Source organism: Oncorhynchus mykiss, chromosome 26, assembly GCF_057628025.1.
Source record: "Oncorhynchus mykiss isolate SJ-2025 chromosome 26, ASM5762802v1, whole genome shotgun sequence".
In the NCBI taxonomy this organism is placed as follows: Eukaryota; Metazoa; Chordata; class Actinopteri; order Salmoniformes; family Salmonidae; genus Oncorhynchus; species Oncorhynchus mykiss.
The window spans coordinates 50,762,055-50,784,291 of NC_143047.1; the positions used below are offsets into that span (position 1 = coordinate 50,762,055).

The following is a 22,237-nucleotide window of genomic DNA, read 5'->3' on the forward strand; positions in this document are numbered from 1 at the left end:
AGGAACAGAGATGAGGAACAGCTGTAGATAGTCACCATGGAACAGAGATGAGGAACAGCTGTAGATAGTCACCATGGAACAGAGATGAGGAACAGAGATGAGGAACAGCTGTAGATAGTCACCATGGAACAGAGATGAGGAACAGCTGTAGATAGTCACCATGGAACAGAGATGAGGAACAGAGATGAGGAACAGCTGTAGATAGTCACCATGGAACAGAGATGAGGAACAGCTGTAGATAGTCACCATGGAACAGAGATGAGGAACAGCTGTAGATAGTCACCATGGAACAGAGATGAGGAACAGCTGTAGATAGTCACCATGGAACAGAGATGAGGAACAGAGATGAGGAACAGCTGTAGATAGTCACCATGGAACAGAGATGAGGAACAGCTGTAGATAGTCACCATGGAACAGAGATGAGGAACAGAGATGAGGAACAGCTGTAGATAGTCACCATGGAACAGAGATGAGGAACAGCTGTAGATAGTCACCATGGAACAGAGATGAGGAACAGAGATGAGGAACAGCTGTAGATAGTCACCATGGAACAGAGATGAGGAACAGAGATGAGGAACAGCTGTAGATAGTCACCATGGAACAGAGATGAGGAACAGAGATGAGGAACAGCTGTAGATAGTCACCATGGAACAGAGATGAGGAACAGCTGTAGATAGTCACCATGGAACAGAGATGAGGAACAGCTGTAGATAGTCACCATGGAACAGAGATGAGGAACAGAGATGAGGAACAGCTGTAGATAGTCACCATGGAACAGAGATGAGGAACAGCTGTAGATAGTCACCATGGAACAGAGATGAGGAACAGAGATGAGGAACAGCTGTAGATAGTCACCATGGAACAGAGATGAGGAACAGCTGTAGATAGTCACCATGGAACAGAGATGAGGAACAGAGATGAGGAACAGCTGTAGATAGTCACCATGGAACAGAGATGAGGAACAGAGACGAGGAACAGAGATGAGGAACAGCTGTAGATAGTCACCATGGAACAGAGATGAGGAACAGCTGTAGATAGTCACCATGGAACAGAGATGAGGAACAGCTGTAGATAGTCACCATGGAACAGAGATGAGGAACAGCTGTAGATAGTCACCATGGAACAGAGATGAGGAACAGCTGTAGATAGTCACCATGGAACAGAGATGAGGAACAGCTGTAGATAGTCACCATGGAACAGAGATGAGGAACAGCTGTAGATAGTCACCATGGAACAGAGATGAGGAACAGCTGTAGATAGTCACCATGGAACAGAGATGAGGAACAGAGATGAGGAACAGAGATGAGGAACAGCTGTAGATAGTCACCATGGAACAGAGATGAGGAACAGCTGTAGATAGTCACCATGGAACAGAGATGAGGAACAGAGATGAGGAACAGCTGTAGATAGTCACCATGGAACAGAGATGAGGAACAGCTGTAGATAGTCACCATGGAACAGAGATGAGGAACAGAGATGAGGAACAGCTGTAGATAGTCACCATGGAACAGAGATGAGGAACAGCTGTAGATAGTCACCATGGAACAGAGATGAGGAACAGAGATGAGGAACAGCTGTAGATAGTCACCATGGAACAGAGATGAGGAACAGAGATGAGGAACAGCTGTAGATAGTCACCATGGAACAGAGATGAGGAACAGAGACGAGGAACAGAGATGAGGAACAGCTGTAGATAGTCACCATGGAACAGAGATGAGGAACAGCTGTAGATAGTCACCATGGAACAGAGATGAGGAACAGCTGTAGATAGTCACCATGGAACAGAGATGAGGAACAGCTGTAGATAGTCACCATGGAACAGAGATGAGGAACAGCTGTAGATAGTCACCATGGAACAGAGATGAGGAACAGCTGTAGATAGTCACCATGGAACAGAGATGAGGAACAGCTGTAGATAGTCACCATGGAACAGAGATGAGGAACAGAGATGAGGAACAGAGATGAGGAACAGCTGTAGATAGTCACCATGGAACAGAGATGAGGAACAGCTGTAGATAGTCACCATGGAACAGAGATGAGGAACAGAGATGAGGAACAGAGATGAGGAACAGCTGTAGATAGTCACCATGGAACAGAGATGAGGAACAGCTGTAGATAGTCACCATGGAACAGAGATGAGGAACAGCTGTAGATAGTCACCATGGAACAGAGATGAGGAACAGCTGTAGATAGTCACCATGGAACAGAGATGAGGGACAGCTGTAGATAGTCACCATGGAACAGAGATGAGGAACAGCTGTAGATAGTCACCATGGAACAGAGATGAGGAACAGAGATGAGGAACAGAGATGAGGAACAGCTGTAGATAGTCACCATGGAACAGAGATGAGGAACAGCTGTAGATAGTCACCATGGAACAGAGATGAGGAACAGCTGTAGATAGTCACCATGGAACAGAGATGAGGAACAGAGATGAGGAACAGCTGTAGATAGTCACCATGGAACAGAGATGAGGAACAGCTGTAGATAGTCACCATGGAACAGAGATGAGGAACAGAGATGAGGAACAGCTGTAGATAGTCACCATGGAACAGAGATGAGGAACAGAGATGAGGAACAGCTGTAGATAGTCACCATGGAACAGAGATGAGGAACAGAGACGAGGAACAGAGATGAGGAACAGCTGTAGATAGTCACCATGGAACAGAGATGAGGAACAGCTGTAGATAGTCACCATGGAACAGAGATGAGGAACAGCTGTAGATAGTCACCATGGAACAGAGATGAGGAACAGCTGTAGATAGTCACCATGGAACAGAGATGAGGAACAGCTGTAGATAGTCACCATGGAACAGAGATGAGGAACAGCTGTAGATAGTCACCATGGAACAGAGATGAGGAACAGCTGTAGATAGTCACCATGGAACAGAGATGAGGAACAGAGATGAGGAACAGAGATGAGGAACAGCTGTAGATAGTCACCATGGAACAGAGATGAGGAACAGCTGTAGATAGTCACCATGGAACAGAGATGAGGAACAGAGATGAGGAACAGAGATGAGGAACAGCTGTAGATAGTCACCATGGAACAGAGATGAGGAACAGCTGTAGATAGTCACCATGGAACAGAGATGAGGAACAGCTGTAGATAGTCACCATGGAACAGAGATGAGGAACAGCTGTAGATAGTCACCATGGAACAGAGATGAGGGACAGCTGTAGATAGTCACCATGGAACAGAGATGAGGAACAGCTGTAGATAGTCACCATGGAACAGAGATGAGGAACAGCTGTAGATAGTCACCACGGAACAGAGATGAGGAACAGCTGTAGATAGTCACCATGGAACAGAGATGAGGAACAGAGATGAGGAACAGCTGTAGATAGTCACCATGGAACAGAGATGAGGAACAGCTGTAGATAGTCACCATGGAACAGAGATGAGGAACAGCTGTAGATAGTCACCATGGAACAGAGATGAGGAACAGCTGTAGATAGTCACCATGGAACAGAGATGAGGAACAGAGATGAGGAACAGCTGTAGATAGTCACCATGGAACAGAGATGAGGAACAGCTGTAGTTAGTCACCATGGAACAGAGATGAGGAACAGCTGTAGATAGTCACCATGGAACAGAGATGAGGAACAGAGATGAGGAACAGCTGTAGATAGTCACCATGGAACAGAGATGAGGAACAGCTGTAGATAGTCACCATGGAACAGAGATGAGGAACAGAGATGAGGAACAGCTGTAGATAGTCACCATGGAACAGAGATGAGGAACAGAGATGAGGAACAGCTGTAGATAGTCACCATGGAACAGAGATGAGGAACAGAGATGAGGAACAGCTGTAGATAGTCACCATGGAACAGAGATGAGGAACAGAGATGAGGAACAGCTGTAGATAGTCACCATGGAACAGAGATGAGGAACAGAGATGAGGAACAGCTGTAGATAGTCACCATGGAACAGAGATGAGGAACAGCTGTAGATAGTCACCATGGAACAGAGATGAGGAACAGCTGTAGATAGTTTCCATGGAACAGAGATGAGGAACAGAGATGAGGAACAGCTGTAGATAGTCACCATGGAACAGAGATGAGGAACAGCTGTAGATAGTCACCATGGAACAGAGATGAGGAACAGAGATGAGGAACAGCTGTAGATAGTCACCATGGAACAGAGATGAGGAACAGCTGTAGATAGTCACCATGGAACAGAGATGAGGAACAGAGATGAGGAACAGCTGTAGATAGTCACCATGGAACAGAGATGAGGAACAGAGACGAGGAACAGAGATGAGGAACAGCTGTAGATAGTCACCATGGAACAGAGATGAGGAACAGCTGTAGATAGTCACCATGGAACAGAGATGAGGAACAGCTGTAGATAGTCACCATGGAACAGAGATGAGGAACAACTGTAGATAGTCACCATGGAACAGAGATGAGGAACAGCTGTAGATAGTCACCATGGAACAGAGATGAGGAACAGCTGTAGATAGTCACCATGGAACAGAGATGAGGAACAGCTGTAGATAGTCACCATGGAACAGAGATAAGGAACAGAGATGAGGAACAGAGATGAGGAACAGCTGTAGATAGTCACCATGGAACAGAGATGAGGAACAGCTGTAGATAGTCACCATGGAACAGAGATGAGGAACAGAGATGAGGAACAGCTGTAGATAGTCACCATGGAACAGAGATGAGGAACAGCTGTAGATAGTCACCATGGAAAAGATAAGGAACAGAGATGAGGAACAGCTGTAGATAGTCACCATGGAACAGAGATGAGGAACAGCTGTAGATAGTCACCATGGAACAGAGATGAGGAACAGAGATGAGGAACAGCTGTAGATAGTCACCATGGAACAGAGATGAGGAACAGAGATGAGGAACAGCTGTAGATAGTCACCATGGAACAGAGATGAGGAACAGAGATGAGGAACAGCTGTAGATAGTCACCATGGAACAGAGATGAGGAACAGAGACGAGGAACAGAGATGAGGAACAGCTGTAGATAGTCACCATGGAACAGAGATGAGGAACAGCTGTAGATAGTCACCATGGAACAGAGATGAGGAACAGCTGTAGATAGTCACCATGGAACAGAGATGAGGAACAGCTGTAGATAGTCACCATGGAACAGAGATGAGGAACAGCTGTAGATAGTCACCATGGAACAGAGATGAGGAACAGCTGTAGATAGTCACCATGGAACAGAGATGAGGAACAGCTGTAGATAGTCACCATGGAACAGAGATGAGGAACAGAGATGAGGAACAGCTGTAGATAGTCACCATGGAACAGAGATGAGGAACAGCTGTAGATAGTCACCATGGAACAGAGATGAGGAACAGAGATGAGGAACAGAGATGAGGAACAGCTGTAGATAGTCACCATGGAACAGAGATGAGGAACAGCTGTAGATAGTCACCATGGAACAGAGATGAGGAACAGCTGTAGATAGTCACCATGGAACAGAGATGAGGAACAGCTGTAGATAGTCACCATGGAACAGAGATGAGGGACAGCTGTAGATAGTCACCATGGAACAGAGATGAGGAACAGCTGTAGATAGTCACCATGGAACAGAGATGAGGAACAGCTGTAGATAGTCACCATGGAACAGAGATGAGGAACAGAGATGAGGAACAGAGATGAGGAACAGCTGTAGATAGTCACCATGGAACAGAGATGAGGAACAGCTGTAGATAGTCACCATGGAACAGAGATGAGGAACAGAGATGAGGAACAGAGATGAGGAACAGCTGTAGATAGTCACCATGGAACAGAGATGAGGAACAGCTGTAGATAGTCACCATGGAACAGAGATGAGGAACAGCTGTAGATATTCACCATGGAACAGAGATGAGGAACAGAGATGAGGAACAGCTGTAGATAGTCACCATGGAACAGAGATGAGGAACAGCTGTAGATAGTCACCATGGAACAGAGATGAGGAACAGCTGTAGATAGTCACCATGGAACAGAGATGAGGAACAGCTGTAGATAGTCACCATGGAACAGAGATGAGGAACAGAGATGAGGAACAGAGATGAGGAACAGCTGTAGATAGTCACCATGGAACAGAGATGAGGAACAGCTGTAGATAGTCACCATGGAACAGAGATGAGGAACAGCTGTAGATAGTCACCATGGAACAGAGATGAGGAACAGAGATGAGGAACAGCTGTAGATAGTCACCATGGAACAGATCTAATAATAATAAGCCACTTTAATAATGGGAATTGATGGGAAATGATGTAAATATATCACTAGCCACTTTAAACAATGCTACCTTATATAAATGTTACTTACCCTACATTATTCATCTCATATGCATACGTATATACTGTACTCTATATCATCGACGGTATCCTTATGTAATACATGTATCACTAGCCACTTTATACTATACTATGCCACTTTGTTTACATACTCATCTCATTTGTACATACTGTACCCGATACCATCTACTGTATCTTGCCTATGCTGCTCTGTACCATCACTCATTCACATATCCTTATGTACATATTCTTTATCCCCTTACACTGTGTACAAGACAGTAGTTTTGGAATTGTTAGTTAGATTACTTGTTATTACTGCATTGTCGGAACTAGAAGCACAAGCATTTCGCTACACTCGCATTAACATCTGCTAACCATGTGTATGTGACAAATAAAATTTGATTTGATTTGAGATGAGGAACAGAGATGAGGAACAGAGATGAGGAACAGCTGTAGATAGTCACCATGGAACAGAGATGAGGAACAGCTGTAGATAGTCACCATGGAACAGAGATGAGGAACAGAGATGAGGAACAGAGATGAGGAACAGCTGTAGATAGTCACCATGGAACAGAGATGAGGAACAGCTGCAGATAGTCACCATGGAACAGAGATGAGGAACAGAGATGAGGAACAGAGATGAGGAACAGCTGTAGATAGTCACCATGGAACAGAGATGAGGAACAGCTGTAGATAGTCACCATGGAACAGAGATGAGGAACAGCTGTAGATAGTCACCATGGAACAGAGATGAGGAACAGCTGTAGATAGTCACCATGGAACAGAGATGAGGAACAGAGATGAGGAACAGAGACGAGGAACAGCTGTAGATAGTCACCATGGAACAGAGATGAGGAACAGAGATGAGGAACAGCTGTAGATAGTCAAAAAAAACATGTTTTAACTACAATCATAAAGTGTGTGTGTGTGTGTGTGTGTGTGTGTGTGTGTCTCTGTGTCTGTGTCTGTGTCTCTGTGTGTGTGTGTTATCTACCGTAGCCAACTGGAGGCTGATTCAGGCCGTCAGCAGACTGAGCTAGAGGAGCTGCAGCAGAGAGTGACTAGTCTACAGACAGAGAAGAACAGTCTGCTGTTGGACAAAACCAACCTGACTGCTGACATCAAGAGTCTGGAGGCTGACCTGGAGGTGTCTCGACATGCTAACAGGTACTCAGACCCTGACCTGACCCCTAACCTCACTGCTGACATCAAGAGTCTGGAGGCTGACCTGGAGGTGTCCCGACATGCTAACAGGTACTCAGACCCTGACCTGACCCCTGACCCCTAACCTCACTGCTGACATCAAGAGTCTGGAGACTGACCTGGAGGTATCCCGACATGCCAACAGGTACTCAGACCCTGACCCCTAACCTCACTGCTGACATCAAGAGTCTGGAGGCTGACCTGGAGGTGTCCCGACATGCTAACAGGTACTCAGACCTTGACCCCTGACCCCTAACCTCACTGCTGACATCATCAGAGTCTGGAGGCTGAACCATGCCCTGTAAGGGGTTGAGTGGCCCTGAACCATGGCAGGAAAATGCACCTCACACAGACCTATATATAGGGAATAGGGTGCCATAGGCCTCTGGTCTAAAGTGGTACACTATATATAGGGAATAGGGCTCTGGTCTAAAGTAGTATACTATATAGGGAACAGGGTGCCAGATGTGATGCGGTAACAGACAGTAGTTCCTGTATGTATCTGGAGACTCTGAGGGAACAGCTGTTAGCTCCCTGTATGGGAAACAAAACAGCCCTCAATCTCAATGTGGCAATCTCTCTGAAAGGTGTTAGAAATGTTTTCCTGTGATCAACACAATGCCCTCTGCCTCTCGCTCTCTCTCTATCTCTGTATCTACCTCCCCTCCCCTTCCCTCCTCTCTTTCTCGCTCTCTCTCTCTCTCTGTATCTACCTTCCCCACCCTCCTCTCTCTCTTGCGCTTTCTCTCTCTCTCTCGCTCTCTTGCTCTCTCACTCTCCCTCTCTCACAGGAAGGCCCAGAGGCATATAGGCCTGTTGAAGCAACAAGTTGATGACTCTATAGAGAAGGAGATGAGAGCCCATCACTACCTGTCCTCTATCGTAGCTCTGGCTGAGAAGACCACACAGGAGAGAGACCAGCTAGTATACATGGTATAACACACACACACACACACACACACACATCACATCACATCACATTACATCACATTACATCACATCACATCACATCAAATTAGTGATGGCTGTTTAACAGTCTGATGGCCTTGAGATAGAAGCTGTTTTTCAGTCTCTCGGTCCCAGCTTTGATGCACCTGTACTGACCTCGCCTTCTGGATGATAGCGGGGTGAACAGGCAGTGGCTCGGGTGGTTGATGTCCTTGATGACAATCATGTAAATGTAATTAACTAGAGAGTCGGGCACCACAAAATCATTTTGATAGAGCTGTTATCTTCCGAATAAACTCTTAAAGACCTAGTAATATTTTACATCAATAGCAGTCGATATTAATCGTCACCTTAATTCAGTCTCATCTGAAAGTTGTAAATTCTTGGTTATCTGCACGAACCCTGGCTAACAAGTTGAATCAGCAATACAAAATTGGGTTTAATTATTTATTTACTAAATACCTAACTAATCACACAGAAATACACATACACATAATTAAATCATAACTTGATTACAAATTACGTCATAAAGGAAAACGTCCCTAGCGGGCGGAACAGATATTACAGCTTGTTACTGTAGTGGCAAATCGGTTCAAATATGACACAACCAAGAACTTTGTGAAAATCAATATAGACTTTTAATACAACAGTATCATAAGCCGGAGCGGTCCGCGGAACACACACACTTTTTCAGAGCCCTCGCTCTGAGTTATACACCTACCATATAAGTCCCTCCCATATGCAAATTAAGTTACATCCCAATCCGTGCTTCCTGCTTGTTCAGCCCAATAACACCCCCATCTGCTTTCCATTAGATCCTAATGGTGACAAGACCCTTGCTTTGACCCTTCACTCAGCTTAATGCGTTCTCCTGTTTGTGTGTTATCTAGGGTCAGCAGACTATGTGTCTCTTCTGTTTTTAGCATGCTCAGCTATACTAAAAATACTATACATTCCCCTTTCCTGTGGCCTGTGTTCATACCCTGTAATTAACTCCATGTGTCCCTTTTGGTGTCTTTCATCTCCTTTAGCTTTAGGGTGCCTAGCTGTTCTGGTCGCCTTCTCTTCATATGGTTGTCTAAGATCAAACAGACTTGTCTCCTGTGATGTGATTGATGTCTGTAATCCATCAATTGGTCCTTTGGCTGACCCCCTCCTTAGATAACCTCTGACCTTTGTATGTCCAGCTGCCCTAGGTGTTGCCCTCTCCCATGGCCCCACTCTGGCTTCCTGTCCTATACAATAGACAATGTACCTTACCAGAATGGCAAATGCCATTATATAGGACAATATATTTATCCATATATGTACCTAATTTCTCCCACATAACCCCCCTCTGGTGCTTTAATAAGCACCAAAAACTTAAAAAGGACATATGGAACATAATATCAACAGTCGATTATCAAAAAAAATATTTTTAAATAAAAAAATAAAAAATAATTAAAAAATAAAACTTCCTAATCACCTACACCAAACATCTCTAGTATTTCATAAGAGTAAAATATCTAGTTCGGTATAGAAACAAAAAATAATACATTATCTTTTGTTAAAGCATGAGCATGTAAATACATAACCTTGTCTGAGGTTCTCAGCTACGCAAAAAATAAAAATATATATAATAAAGCAATGAGTCAAATAATAAATTGAATATGAGAAAACACTAGGCCTCCATGCAGTTACAAAATAAAATTGACACATCATTCTAAATTTAAGCTTTCCACATGATTCTCCCTCTCAGACACCTCTCCAACAACCGTGATACCATCAATACCAATCTCTGTTAGAAGATTAAGGACATGGTCCGTAGACACTTGTAACCGGGATATCCCACTGTTACCTACATGTTTTTAAATATAACCTAGCATTTTAGAAGGCAAAACTAACTTTTAATTAAAAGAAACCAGATATATTCATTGATATACCTATAAAAACATTTGACAAAACATACTAAAACACAAGGCCGTGAGCAAAAGTAGACCTTACATAACACCTCTTGTACTTACTACGGAAATGACCCTTTTTGTGGATATGCATCAGTTGACTTTCTTATGAATTTGGAATGACAGCATAACTGTCCATTTTCATCAGTATAGTGGCCTGGCCTACCCGGTACAGGATCAACTATCACCGGAGTGTCAGCTCTACTTACAAACATCTGTTTAACCGTTGTCTGGATCACAAGTGATTTCACCCAGGGTAAAACACAACAAAATACAATACCCAGAGCCAATAACCTTCCAGCATAAAGCCCGTCCTAGCAAACATGGCTCCCTATTTCCCCAATGCTAAGTCCAACCAATCCCAAACATGAGAGTCCACCCCAGCATTTTTCTTAACCTCTTTTCTTAACCCTTTAAGTTTAGCCATAGCGACAGCAAAGAATCCATTAGGCGCAGTGTTATTGGGAATAAAGGTGCAACAATCATCCCCGAACATAACAAACTCCACCCTTCTCTGCAAAAAGCCAATTGAGAGCCTGTCTATTTTGACAAGACATTTTACTGGTATCCTGTACCTATTCCCCCAACGCCGTTAAAGCCGAGTCAGTATAGTTAATGAATCTCTGTTGGTTATAGTATATGTAATTAATCCACTCTAAGTTCTTATTTGATGTTATCCACAAAAATTAAGATTCAAATCCAGATTTAACTTCATCTCTTGCCTTGAACTCCCAACCCAGTCTAATTTAATATGGTTCTGCCTCTAGTGCTCCCTCGAGCAATCCTACATTCTATGTCACACAAGGGAATGTAGTATTTTCTCTGAATATTGAACATTTTACATTTAACGCATTCTTCAAATGATGCAGGTTCAGGTACTATCAAAAGATCAGACAAAGGTGATTTTCTACACAAAATACAATTGTCCCTCCTATGTTTATTTCTGCTGTATACTTAGCCTAATCGTACCACTCATTCTTCACTATTCATTTCATGTGGTGTCCTTGAGTGGTTCAGAGTCTGGTATGTCTGTGTCTGTCATCTTTGCAATGTTCTTATCTTGAGGTAGGTCATTAAAGTTAGTCAAAAAGTTCAAAATGTCAGTAAAGAACCCTCCTGGTTCTGATGCTTTCTAGCTACCACAGGCTCTTCCTGTTTAGGTATTGGCGTAAGACCAATTCTGAATGACTGAGGAACTACTCCCTTCAGCCAATCTTGTTCTCATTATTTCACCTATTAATTCTTCACCTTCAACTGGTTCAATCTGATTCATGGTGAGCACCCACTCGTCTACTTCTTTGGTTAACGTCAGGTCACATCCTTTTGAGTCCCAAATGACTTCTCTCTTCGTTCGATGATATGTCCATCCACCGAATGCAATCTCCGGTAAGGGTTTGATCCTTTTGTCTTCTCTTCTTCTGTTTCAGTTATATGTTGAGGTGGGACAGAGATTCTAACCTTGTCAGTCTTTTTAGATTGTTTGACTGGTTCCTCTCTTCTCTTCCTGTTTCCACCCTACATCTTGATTGTGCGTGAGTCTGTTGTTGCTATTCTAGCGTTCACTGTTACTTCTGTTATGTCAATATCATTGTTCTTCTATGGGTCTAACTTCAATTGTTCATTATGGAGACAATTCAAGAGCTGAAAAGTCAATTTTGGGGAAATCCCCATTTCTTTCATCTTGCAAGATTTCTCCTTCTGCTCTTGGTAAGGCTTCTCCTCTGCTTTCTTCACTTGTTGTTCCTGATAAGGCTTCTCCTCCACTCTCTTCGCATGTTGTTCCCTCCTCAGCCCGAACTGGGCTTCCATCTGGGAAGGCGTCCATTTCAGGGAAGAGATGTTCCCCTTCTTTAGGCGATACCTCGGGGTCCCACTGTAGAAGGCTTCCGTCAACAAAGCCTGCCCCAACAAGTATATCATCAGGAGTGGCAGACATGTTACCCCCTCCCACTTCTGGGCTTTCTGGCCATACTGGAGGAAACTTTGGTTGTTTGTCTCTTTTCTTTTCAGGCTCTTTTTCCCTGGTCGGTTCTTCTGAGTGTGTTAGCCGATGCACTCGTTGTATCTGGTCTGCCATTTTCTTGATTCCTCCCCGGCGCTTTGATCGATTCCGCTGCTCCTGCTCCCTCCGGGGTCCCTTCTGGTGAATCAGCATCCTCTGTGTCCTCATCTCTGTATGGTTGTGTCCTTCTCTCCGTCGGGACTCGGGTGCAGTGGTTTAGATGATACCACGTCTTGCTTCCTTTCACTTGGACGGCCGTGTTTGTGGCTGTTGCCACCTCGTAGGGTCCTTCCCTCCTCGGCTGATCCCACTTCCTTCGGAACACTCAAACGTAGACTCGATCTCCTGGTATCACTGGGAGAGATCCTTCTGGTCCCCTTGGATCATCAGATGTGGAACCTCTCATCCTGGTTCAGATTTCTGCCTTCTTTCTGTGGGGCATTCATACTTAGAGACTTATGGCCTCTGTTCTATGATTACACCATACATTCTCTTACTTCCATCACTCATCACACAAACTGACATTCCAGCTGAAGCTGGAGAACCCTTCTCCATCTGGTTTCCTAAACATAAGACTTGGAAAACAAAGGACAAAACATAACAGTATTGACAGTGTTATATGTTATGCATGACTGTATTAATGAATACTGAAATCTGAGACCATGACAATTCCCACTCTCTCTTCACCTGACTCTATGCCTCCAGGATACTTTTCTGCTGGACTCCACAAAAATGGAGGCCCTAATTGGCTTCCTCGTGCTTTCATCCAGTCTTCCCCTTTCGGCCGCAGGTTCTGAGAGGTGTTCCCAAACCATGTCATTTTTTACTTAGTTCCCCATCTGCTCTGTTTCAACTGATAAACATGTGCATAACCTTAAATCAACATTATTGCTTCTTAAAGTAATTCAACACGGAATGGGCTTCCACATTGAGCCTTCAACATGTGGTTTAGAGTACAACTACCCTAACATATATCCTTATTCACATGATACATTATCAAATAAAACAAATAACCCCCAAACTCAACCCAGTATGTCTACAGTAGAATCTAGTCTCTCTCTTTTGTTTTGTTTCACGTCCTCTGTCATGGTGTTTTCAAGCTCACCCATTATTCAGCTGGACTTTACTTCTTGTGAGACTTATGCACCCACCAAAGAGAGACATGACAATCTTTACCACTGCAGGTGCTGTAAGAAGTATATCCCCAGCCCGATGTATCTTGATGTACACTCAGTCTCCAGAATTCAGCCTATGCCCTTCCATCTGGCCTCTTATGTGCTGTTTTTTCCTGAGGACATACACACTAACACATGGGTTATTTCCTGACAACAGACTTTCTTCTTATAGCAGGATCACTAAATCTTAATTTTTAAATAACAGCCCTATGTAAACATTCTGTCTTAAATACCTGGCCTCCTGCCACAAAAATATTCATAATGATAGCCAAATTATGGTCCCTACCGTAACTGCTGCAAGAATTGCATGTAATCAGTCAAGTGTTTTCTAGTTGGAAGAATATCCAATCCTAACAAAACTAAGTCCTAAACTTCTTCAAAATGCCACTACTTATTACTTTTACCATAATCTAGGTGTGTGTAATGTTCTATCTACTTTTAGAATTGTCCCTATATTTTTACAAGACCAACTGTCCTTCCTTTTCTGTGAATTATCTTGTCTATCAATATACACTGTTTCTAGAAATAACACCCCCCCCTTGTTACCATAACCTTCATATGAGCCCCCAATGTAGTTACAGTTTTTCTAACCCATAACACATAAGTCACTACTTCTAATTTCCTTCCATAGTTTGATACATACTTAAACATTCTCAAATCATTTTTAGTCAATTTATATCAGTCCCTCCTCAGGAAAAATATACACTCTTATTTTCCTCAAACCAAAAATAAATTGACCAAACAAGAAAAATGGTAAAGTAAATTATAATAACTGCATATTTGCTATAAATTACCACTATTTGTAATGTCTTCTTCATCCTTGGGTGTTATCACACAACAGACTATACTTTTTATTAAATTACTTATGTCATTCCAATGTATTACTCCAATTACAATGATATTGTAAAATAAAAGAAACAAAAACCTTTAATTTAATATTCTGCAAGTTCTGTCAATCAACCTGTCTCAGGATTAGTTTCCAGAGCTTCCCTAGGCCTAGTAAATTTAAACAGTCCTATATTCAAAACATAACTAAATGTTGTTTATTAATTGTCCAACCCAATATTCAAAATAACAGTCCTTAGTGCTTACTTTAACTCAAATTTGACCTTCTCAATTCAATTCATCATCCCTTTAATAATTAACATTTTACTAAAAACTTTTAGTACCAGTAATATCTATTTTACCATGCACCCTTTTACCTCTGTTTTTCTGTCATGAGTGGCCTAGTAATAAAAGGTCATTATCCCAATCCCCTTTAGTCTTTCTTCTCCCAGTACATATCATTCCAGATACAGTTCACAGGTCATCAGACACAGTTGTCCCACACTATTCAGCCAGTAGGGTGGGTTTGAGTTTCACACCCACTTGGTGTTATGATAGTCTCTCCCAAGCATTAATGCAGTCTGACATTACATTTCCATGATAACTCCCTTATTCTACTAGCGATCTCTCAGATGAGTTACAGATTATGTAGTTATCATCATAACCCTTGCAGAAACCCCCACTCCAATAACCTATTTGGAGTAACTGTTATCCCTTGTTTACATATATTTCCATTTTATATGTAGCATGAACAAAGCACATTTTGTATTTACCCAAAGACCATAACCCCAGGGAACTGATATGTTCTCCTATAACCCCATGTTAAATAAAAATAAACCTATTTGAATAACTAGTCAATTCAAGATTACAACTCTTCATCTTTTTCCCAAGGAAATAATGGAATTTCAAAGTGATTGTACACTTTGAATAGAGACTGGTGTTTCTCAATCATTTTATAATTAAATCCCACTTGTTCCAACAATTTCTAGTGAAGTTGATCAATCTTCAAGGGAAATTCTTAGGGTTCAGGGCATTTGACACCATTAAAATGTTTCCACTCTCCTTTCTTTAGAAACAACCCAAATACATTTTCAAAAACATTTCCATCCTTCTGCATACCCAATTTGAAACTGAACTGAAAAAACCCTTCCAAAGGAAACCCACTATCGCATATAGGCCAAGAATACACATGAGCCGGCCTCACTTATCCGAAACTCCAGTTATAGCCTTAACCAGATACTAAGATTTTTAGTGGCCAAAATATCTCTAACTGCTTTCCTCAGTACTACAGTTTCCAATGACATTTTGACCAGAGAACATGTAACCCCTTTTTTTCTGGAAAAGAAATGTACATTTCGTTAACATTCACCATGCCACCCTCTAAATCAGCAAGCTAATAGTATTACATATACTAAAATCCCCTTACATTTCCCGAGCATGCGACAGAAGCTCCAGCCATACACAGAACGCACAATTCCCTCCTGCTCGGCCATCTGTATCCTACCCTTAGAAATTGAATACACCCATACTCTACAATTTGCTTTTCTTCTAACTATTTTTACCACGCTTGTGATTTTTCATATACGTTTATTTTCCGTATTTTGACGCTAATAACAACTTCTCCACGCATTTTATCACCACTGAAACCGCCATTTTAATGCAAAACGACTCCGAGTGGGGCTATTTGTAAATTACATCGGTACCTTACTAGAAGTTAGGTAAAACGTGATCTAGTACGTATTTCATCACATAAACTGTACTCTCTATGAACCACTTTTTGATCAATCAGAGACTATACACCGCTTGGTGAAAACTTCATTCGTACTAACCTTAGAACGATCAGTTGTTGTTCTTTTAAAACGGGTGTAAATTCCTGTATTTCTGCATTCTCTGCTATCGCATTCCAGTGTCATCTTACACTAATTTTCCCCCACACTAGTTAGCCCTGCTCTACAACTTCTTACACTTCCCCCATCGTAATGTATTTCTGATGATATAATGTTAATTAACATTAAAACGCTGGTAAGTTAAGCTTCTTGTTATAGTTTTATGTGATCGTTCCAATTCATTATTTTATTTATCCTGTTTACCGGGTAATGTTGCCCTACATTGTAGCAAACCGCTCCTTCATATTCAAATCGAATTGGTAGAATTAACGTGCGCTTCTTTCAGCGACTCTATGGCTTTATTAAATTTCGCTATCTCTATATTCCCGGGAGAAACAGTCCATTTGTTTCCATGCCACTATTTATTTTTCCTAAACTCTCCCATCGCATTATATACTTTATTTACTATTTTCCAAGGTAGATCTACCCTACTTTCTCAAATAATTTATTAGTCACATCACTTAATACCTCCTATTAAAACCTACTCTATAATGTCTACAACTGTATTACTGAATACTACAGAAGCCTTAATGTCTTATTCTAGTACAGCACCTCAAATATCACTGTGTTTTTATCTTTGCTTATACTATTACTTTAACTTTATTCAATGTATTAAATCCTATTTCATATAATTTTCCTTCTAATTCAGCTTATTTATAATGTCTGCACTTTCTTATCTCTTTATTTATCCGCTTGCTATATTCTCTCTTAGCCTATTTTACTGTTTAATTCCTGAGGCTATTTTTAAATTGCAGCCTCCTATTTCGTTTACAGGGCTCGTGATATTTTTAATGTGTTCTAGACTTCTATTTTCATGCAATTCTCACTTTTGCCTAGATTTATTTTAACCAGTATATTTTAGTTTATCTGTATATTTTTAAGTTATTTCTTCCTACTTCGCATCCGTTTTATACTATCCATGCCTTGTTTAATACCTCTTTTTAACACCTATTGTAATTTTTACAATGGTCTTTTAACTCATTATCCAGTCAATGTTTTATGCTTATGTATAACTTATCTTGCCCAATATTTATCGATTTCGTTCCTCTTCCCAGTGAGAGTTAAATGCGCTCTCTTTCTCAAATTACACTTAGTTAACTGTCAGAGAGGCCTGCGCATTCCCAGTTGGTCACAGACACACAGCCTGTTCTTCCTCTTCTTTCTAATCTGCTCATTCATCACAAATAATTATATTACAGCATTCATTCAATCCTTTTGTCTTTACCTAAAAACAAAACAGTTTATTACCTAACTTAATTCACTTCCTCTACATAAGCTGGTATTATCCTATAGGATTTTTCACGCATACCCTTCGTTTTTACCTAAAAACGACCTATAGTTTATCCCCTAGTTTAATACACTTCCTCTACATAAACTGGTATTATCCTATAGGATTTTTACGACATGACGAGACTACTGTCTAATCGGATCAGCTTGTCTTCATATCCTATTCATCCACCCCGTATTGATCTTTATTCTACGTTAGAGCAATATCGTGGCGCGACCTACTGATTTATAAACCCCCGTTTAGCTAGACGGAGCGTTTTATATTCGCAGGATTTCCTTTTTCAGTTGAACGTCGCACAATCAGGCCAGCGTTCTTTCTGTGTTTTAAATATTCACCCGTACAGACCTTCATTTCAAAGCGGTAGCCATGTGTATTTATTTTCTAAATACTCATCCGTACAGACCTTTTCCTTGAAGCGGTAGCCATGAATGTTTATCTATCTACTTATCAATAAAGTAGCCTACCCATTCAGTCCTTCAGCTAAATATTTTGAAGCGGTATCGCAGGATTACTTATCAATAAAGTAACCTACCCATTCAGACCTTCTGGTAAATATTTTGAAGCGGTATCGCAGGACTTCTATAACTACTTATTTTATTCAAACCTTATAAGCAGATAGCTGTAACCCTGTGCCCAATCCCAGCCCCAACATGCCAGAATAACACACCCTACACCAGCGAAGTTCACAGCCCCCACCTACTTACTCACTAGACATGCATGCACATTCATTATACAATTTCCAAGCTTACACACATGCATGCAAATTCATTGAATTTCAAAAAGTTCTTTCGTTTCTATAGTTTTTAGGAAATTTGAGAGAGAGAGACCTACTTGACGCTCCTCTTGCTGAGGCAGGATCTCTGAAGCGATCTACGCAAACATTTCACTGTTGTCTTACCTTAGCTGGGTGGCCACCCTTGTTTGCCCAGATCGTCCAAAGATCCCGCTGCCAGCCAAGAACGTTATTCAGTCCCTAATTCTCCTGGCAAGCTCGCCAATTATGTAGTGGCAAATCGGTTCAAATATGACACAACCAAGAACTTTGTGAAAATCAATATAGACTTTTAATACAACAGTATCATAAGCCGGAGCGGTCCGCGGAACACACACACTTTTTCAGAGCCCTCGCTCTGAGTTATACACCTACCATATAAGTCCCTCCCATATGCAAATTAAGTTACATCCCAATCCGTGCTTCCTGCTTGTTCAGCCCAATAACACCCCCATCTGCTTTCCATTAGATCCTAATGGTGACAAGACCCTTGCTTTGACCCTTCACTCAGCTTAATGCGTTCTCCTGTTTGTGTGTTATCTAGGGTCAGCAGACTATGTGTCTCTTCTGTTTTTAGCATGCTCAGCTATACTAAAAATACTATACATTCCCCTTTCCTGTGGCCTGTGTTCATACCCTGTAATTAACTCCATGTGTCCCTTTTGGTGTCTTTCATCTCCTTTAGCTTTAGGGTGCCTAGCTGTTCTGGTCGCCTTCTCTTCATATGGTTGTCTAAGATCAAACAGACTTGTCTCCTGTGATGTGATTGATGTCTGTAATCCATCAATTGGTCCTTTGGCTGACCCCCTCCTTAGATAACCTCTGACCTTTGTATGTCCAGCTGCCCTAGGTGTTGCCCTCTCCCATGGCCCCACTCTGGCTTCCTGTCCTATACAATAGACAATGTACCTTACCAGAATGGCAAATGCCATTATATAGGACAATATATTTATCCATATATGTACCTAATTTCTCCCACATTACACAAAAGAAAAGGGGCTGGGTTTGAGTGAAAGAGCGGGAAGACTGAGGAACAAAGGGAGAAGCTGTGCTATCGTAAATACAGTATCTTATGCATTCTAAATTACCACCCATTTCGAAAAGGAAAATGCAATAAATATTTACTCTGAGCTGCACTTCGGTAGGTTGGTGGTAGATGGAAGGCCGTGTTGCCCAACCGAGTCCTTTGAAGAGTGTTTCTGCTGGTAAATTTGTTACGTTGTCGTAACGTCGTTGTGTGGTAGATGGGATACTGTTCCTTCCTGCGTTTGCAGCGGCTGTTGCTAACTCAACGGCTGGGAGGTATCACTTCAGTAGTGAATAAGAGTTCAATGTTCATACCATTCACAACAAAGCTCACACTGATGTTGGCTTCATTCTGTAGTTATTATCTGAACCATTCTGACATCGGACCGTCGTCCTTACATTCTCGGAACAGGAGGTTATACTGAGCACGCACCCTTGTGGAGCCCCAGTGTTGAGGATCAGCGGGGAGGAGATGTTGTTTCCTACCCTCACCACCTGGGGGGCGGCCCGTCAAAGTCCAGGACCCAATTGCACAGGGCGGGGGGTCGAGACCCAGGGTTTCAAGCTTAATGATGAGTTTGGAGAGTACTATGGTGTTGAAGACTGTCTGACTGGTCAAAGAACTCTATTGCCATGTTATCCAACTCATGTAGATGCCTTTGAGGTATCTAAATGGCGTTGGCGCTTGGATTGGACTCGGTACTATGTCCAGATGACATGACCCAGAAGGCCGACACGGGAGCTGTGAGACGGCAGATCTCCACAAACAGCTTCAAGGTCCAGTGTTTTTCAGGACTAGTTGGTCCTGCCAGCCTGTTAGACGTGTGTCTCAGTGGCAGGTCCAGTGTTTTTCTGGAGTCCAGACTAGTTGGTCCTGCCAGCCTGTTAGACGTGTGTCTCAGTGGCAGGTCCAGTGTTTTTCTGGAGTCCAGACTAGTTGGTCCTGCCAGCCTGTTAGACGTGTGTCTCAGTGGCAGGTCCAGTGTTTTTCTGGAGTCCAGGCTAGTTGGTCCTGCCAGCCTGTTAGACGTGTGTCTCAGTGGCAGGTCCAGTGTTTTTCTGGAGTCCAGACTAGTTGGTCCTGCCAGCCTGTTAGACGTGTGTCTCAGTGGCAGGTCCAGTGTTTTTCTGGAGTCCAGACTAGTTGGTCCTGCCAGCCGTACCTGGACTCTGGAGGCTAAGTTGTCAGTCTGTTGGAAGTGTGTCTCAGTGGCAGGTCCAGTGTTTTTCTGGAGTCCAGGCTAGTTGGTCCTGCCAGTTGTCAGTCTGTTGGAAGTGTGTCTCAGTGGCAGGTCCAGTGTTTTTCTGGAGTCCAGGCTAGTTGGTCCTGTCAGTTGTCAGTCTGTTGGAAGTGTGTCTCAGTGGCAGGTCCAGTGTTTTTCTGGAGTCCAGGCTAGTTGGTCCTGCCAGTTGTCGGTCTGTTGGAAGTGTGTCTCAGTGGCAGGTCCAGTGTTTTTCTGGAGTCCAGGCTAGTTGGTCCTGCCAGCCGTACCTGGACTCTGGAGGTTAAGTTGTCGGTCTGTTGGAAGTGTGTCTCAGTGGCAGGTCCAGTGTTTTTCTGGAGTCCAGACTAGTTGGTCCTGCCAGTTGTCAGTCTGTTGGAAGTGTGTCTCAGTGGCAGGTCCAGTGTTTTTCTGGAGTCCAGGCTAGTTGGTCCTGCCAGTTGTCAGTCTGTTGGAAGTGTGTCTCAGTGGCAGGTCCAGTGTTTTTCTGGAGTCCAGACTAGTTGGTCCTGCCAGCCGTACCTGGACTCTGGAGGCTAAGTTGTCAGTCTGTTGGAAGTGTGTCTCAGTGGCAGGTCCAGTGTTTTTCTGGAGTCCAGGCTAGTTGGTCCTGCCAGTTGTCAGTCTGTTGGAAGTGTGTCTCAGTGGCAGGTCCAGTGTTTTTCTGGAGTCCAGGCTAGTTGGTCCTGCCAGTTGTCGGTCTGTTGGAAGTGTGTCTCAGTGGCAGTAGTCTCTACGTCGTGTACATACAGTTCATTGATCCATGTCCTCGACACATGTCTCCGAACATCTGAACAATACAATCTCTTTTTTTAAATTTATTTAATTTATTTTATTTAACTAGGCAAGTCAGTTAAGAACAAATTCTTATTTTCAATGACGGCCTGGGAACAGTGGGTTAACTGCCTGCAGAACGACAGATTTACTTTGTCAGCTCGGGGATTTGAACTTGCAACCTTTCGGTTACTAGTCCAACACTCTAACCACTAGGCTACCCTGCCACACAAACAACAATCTCTTGTTCGTGTGATGTACATTACTTTACCACTGTAAGTAATCTCTGTCTTTCAAACAACATTATGTGTTCGGATGCAATAGCTCCTGTTTGTAAAAAGGTTTTTGTGTCCATGTTGTTATTGAGCTTTAGGGAATTTTTAACATCAATTCCTCCTCAGGTGATGTGAGTCAGACACCTTTCCATTTCCTCTCAATGACTGACTACTCTGTGGAGGGCTGTTAGACTGACTGACTGACTGGGGGGGGGGGGGGGGGGCTGTTAGACTGACTGACTGAGGGGGGGGGGGGGGGGGGCTGTTAGACTGACTGTGGTCTTGTTACTGGTCCACTGCTTTAATGAACCTATCTCCCTCCCTCCCCTCATTCCTCCCTCCCTCCCCTCATTCCTCCCTCCCTCGCTCTCCCTCATTCCTCCCGCTCTCCCTCCTTCCTTATCCCTCCCTCCCTCCCTCGCTCTCCCTCCTCATCCCTCTCTCTCTCCCTCCTTCCTTATCCGTCTCTCTCCCTCCTTCCTTATCCCTCCCTCCCCTCATTCCTCCCTCCCTCTCTCCCTCCCTCATCCTTTTCTCTCCCTCCCTCCTCATCCTTCTCTCACTCTCCCTCCTCATCCCTCTCTCGCTCCCCCCTCTCCCTCTCTCGCTCCTTTCTCATCCCTCTCTCGCTCCCTCCTCATCCCTC

General features: G+C 43.0%; 1 protein-coding gene across 1 annotated transcript in view; it reads left to right on the plus strand.

The window, feature by feature from the left end:
• The window catches only part of cep89 (centrosomal protein 89), a 327,319-nt gene that overhangs the window by 263,951 nt on the left and 41,131 nt on the right, over window positions 1-22,237 (plus strand). Inside the window, exons 16-17 of the mRNA XM_090221660.1 lie at window positions 7,254-7,421; window positions 8,249-8,390. Coding sequence (XP_090077786.1) covers window positions 7,254-7,421; window positions 8,249-8,390 — 310 coding nt within the window. The remainder of the gene's footprint in view (window positions 1-7,253; window positions 7,422-8,248; window positions 8,391-22,237) is intronic.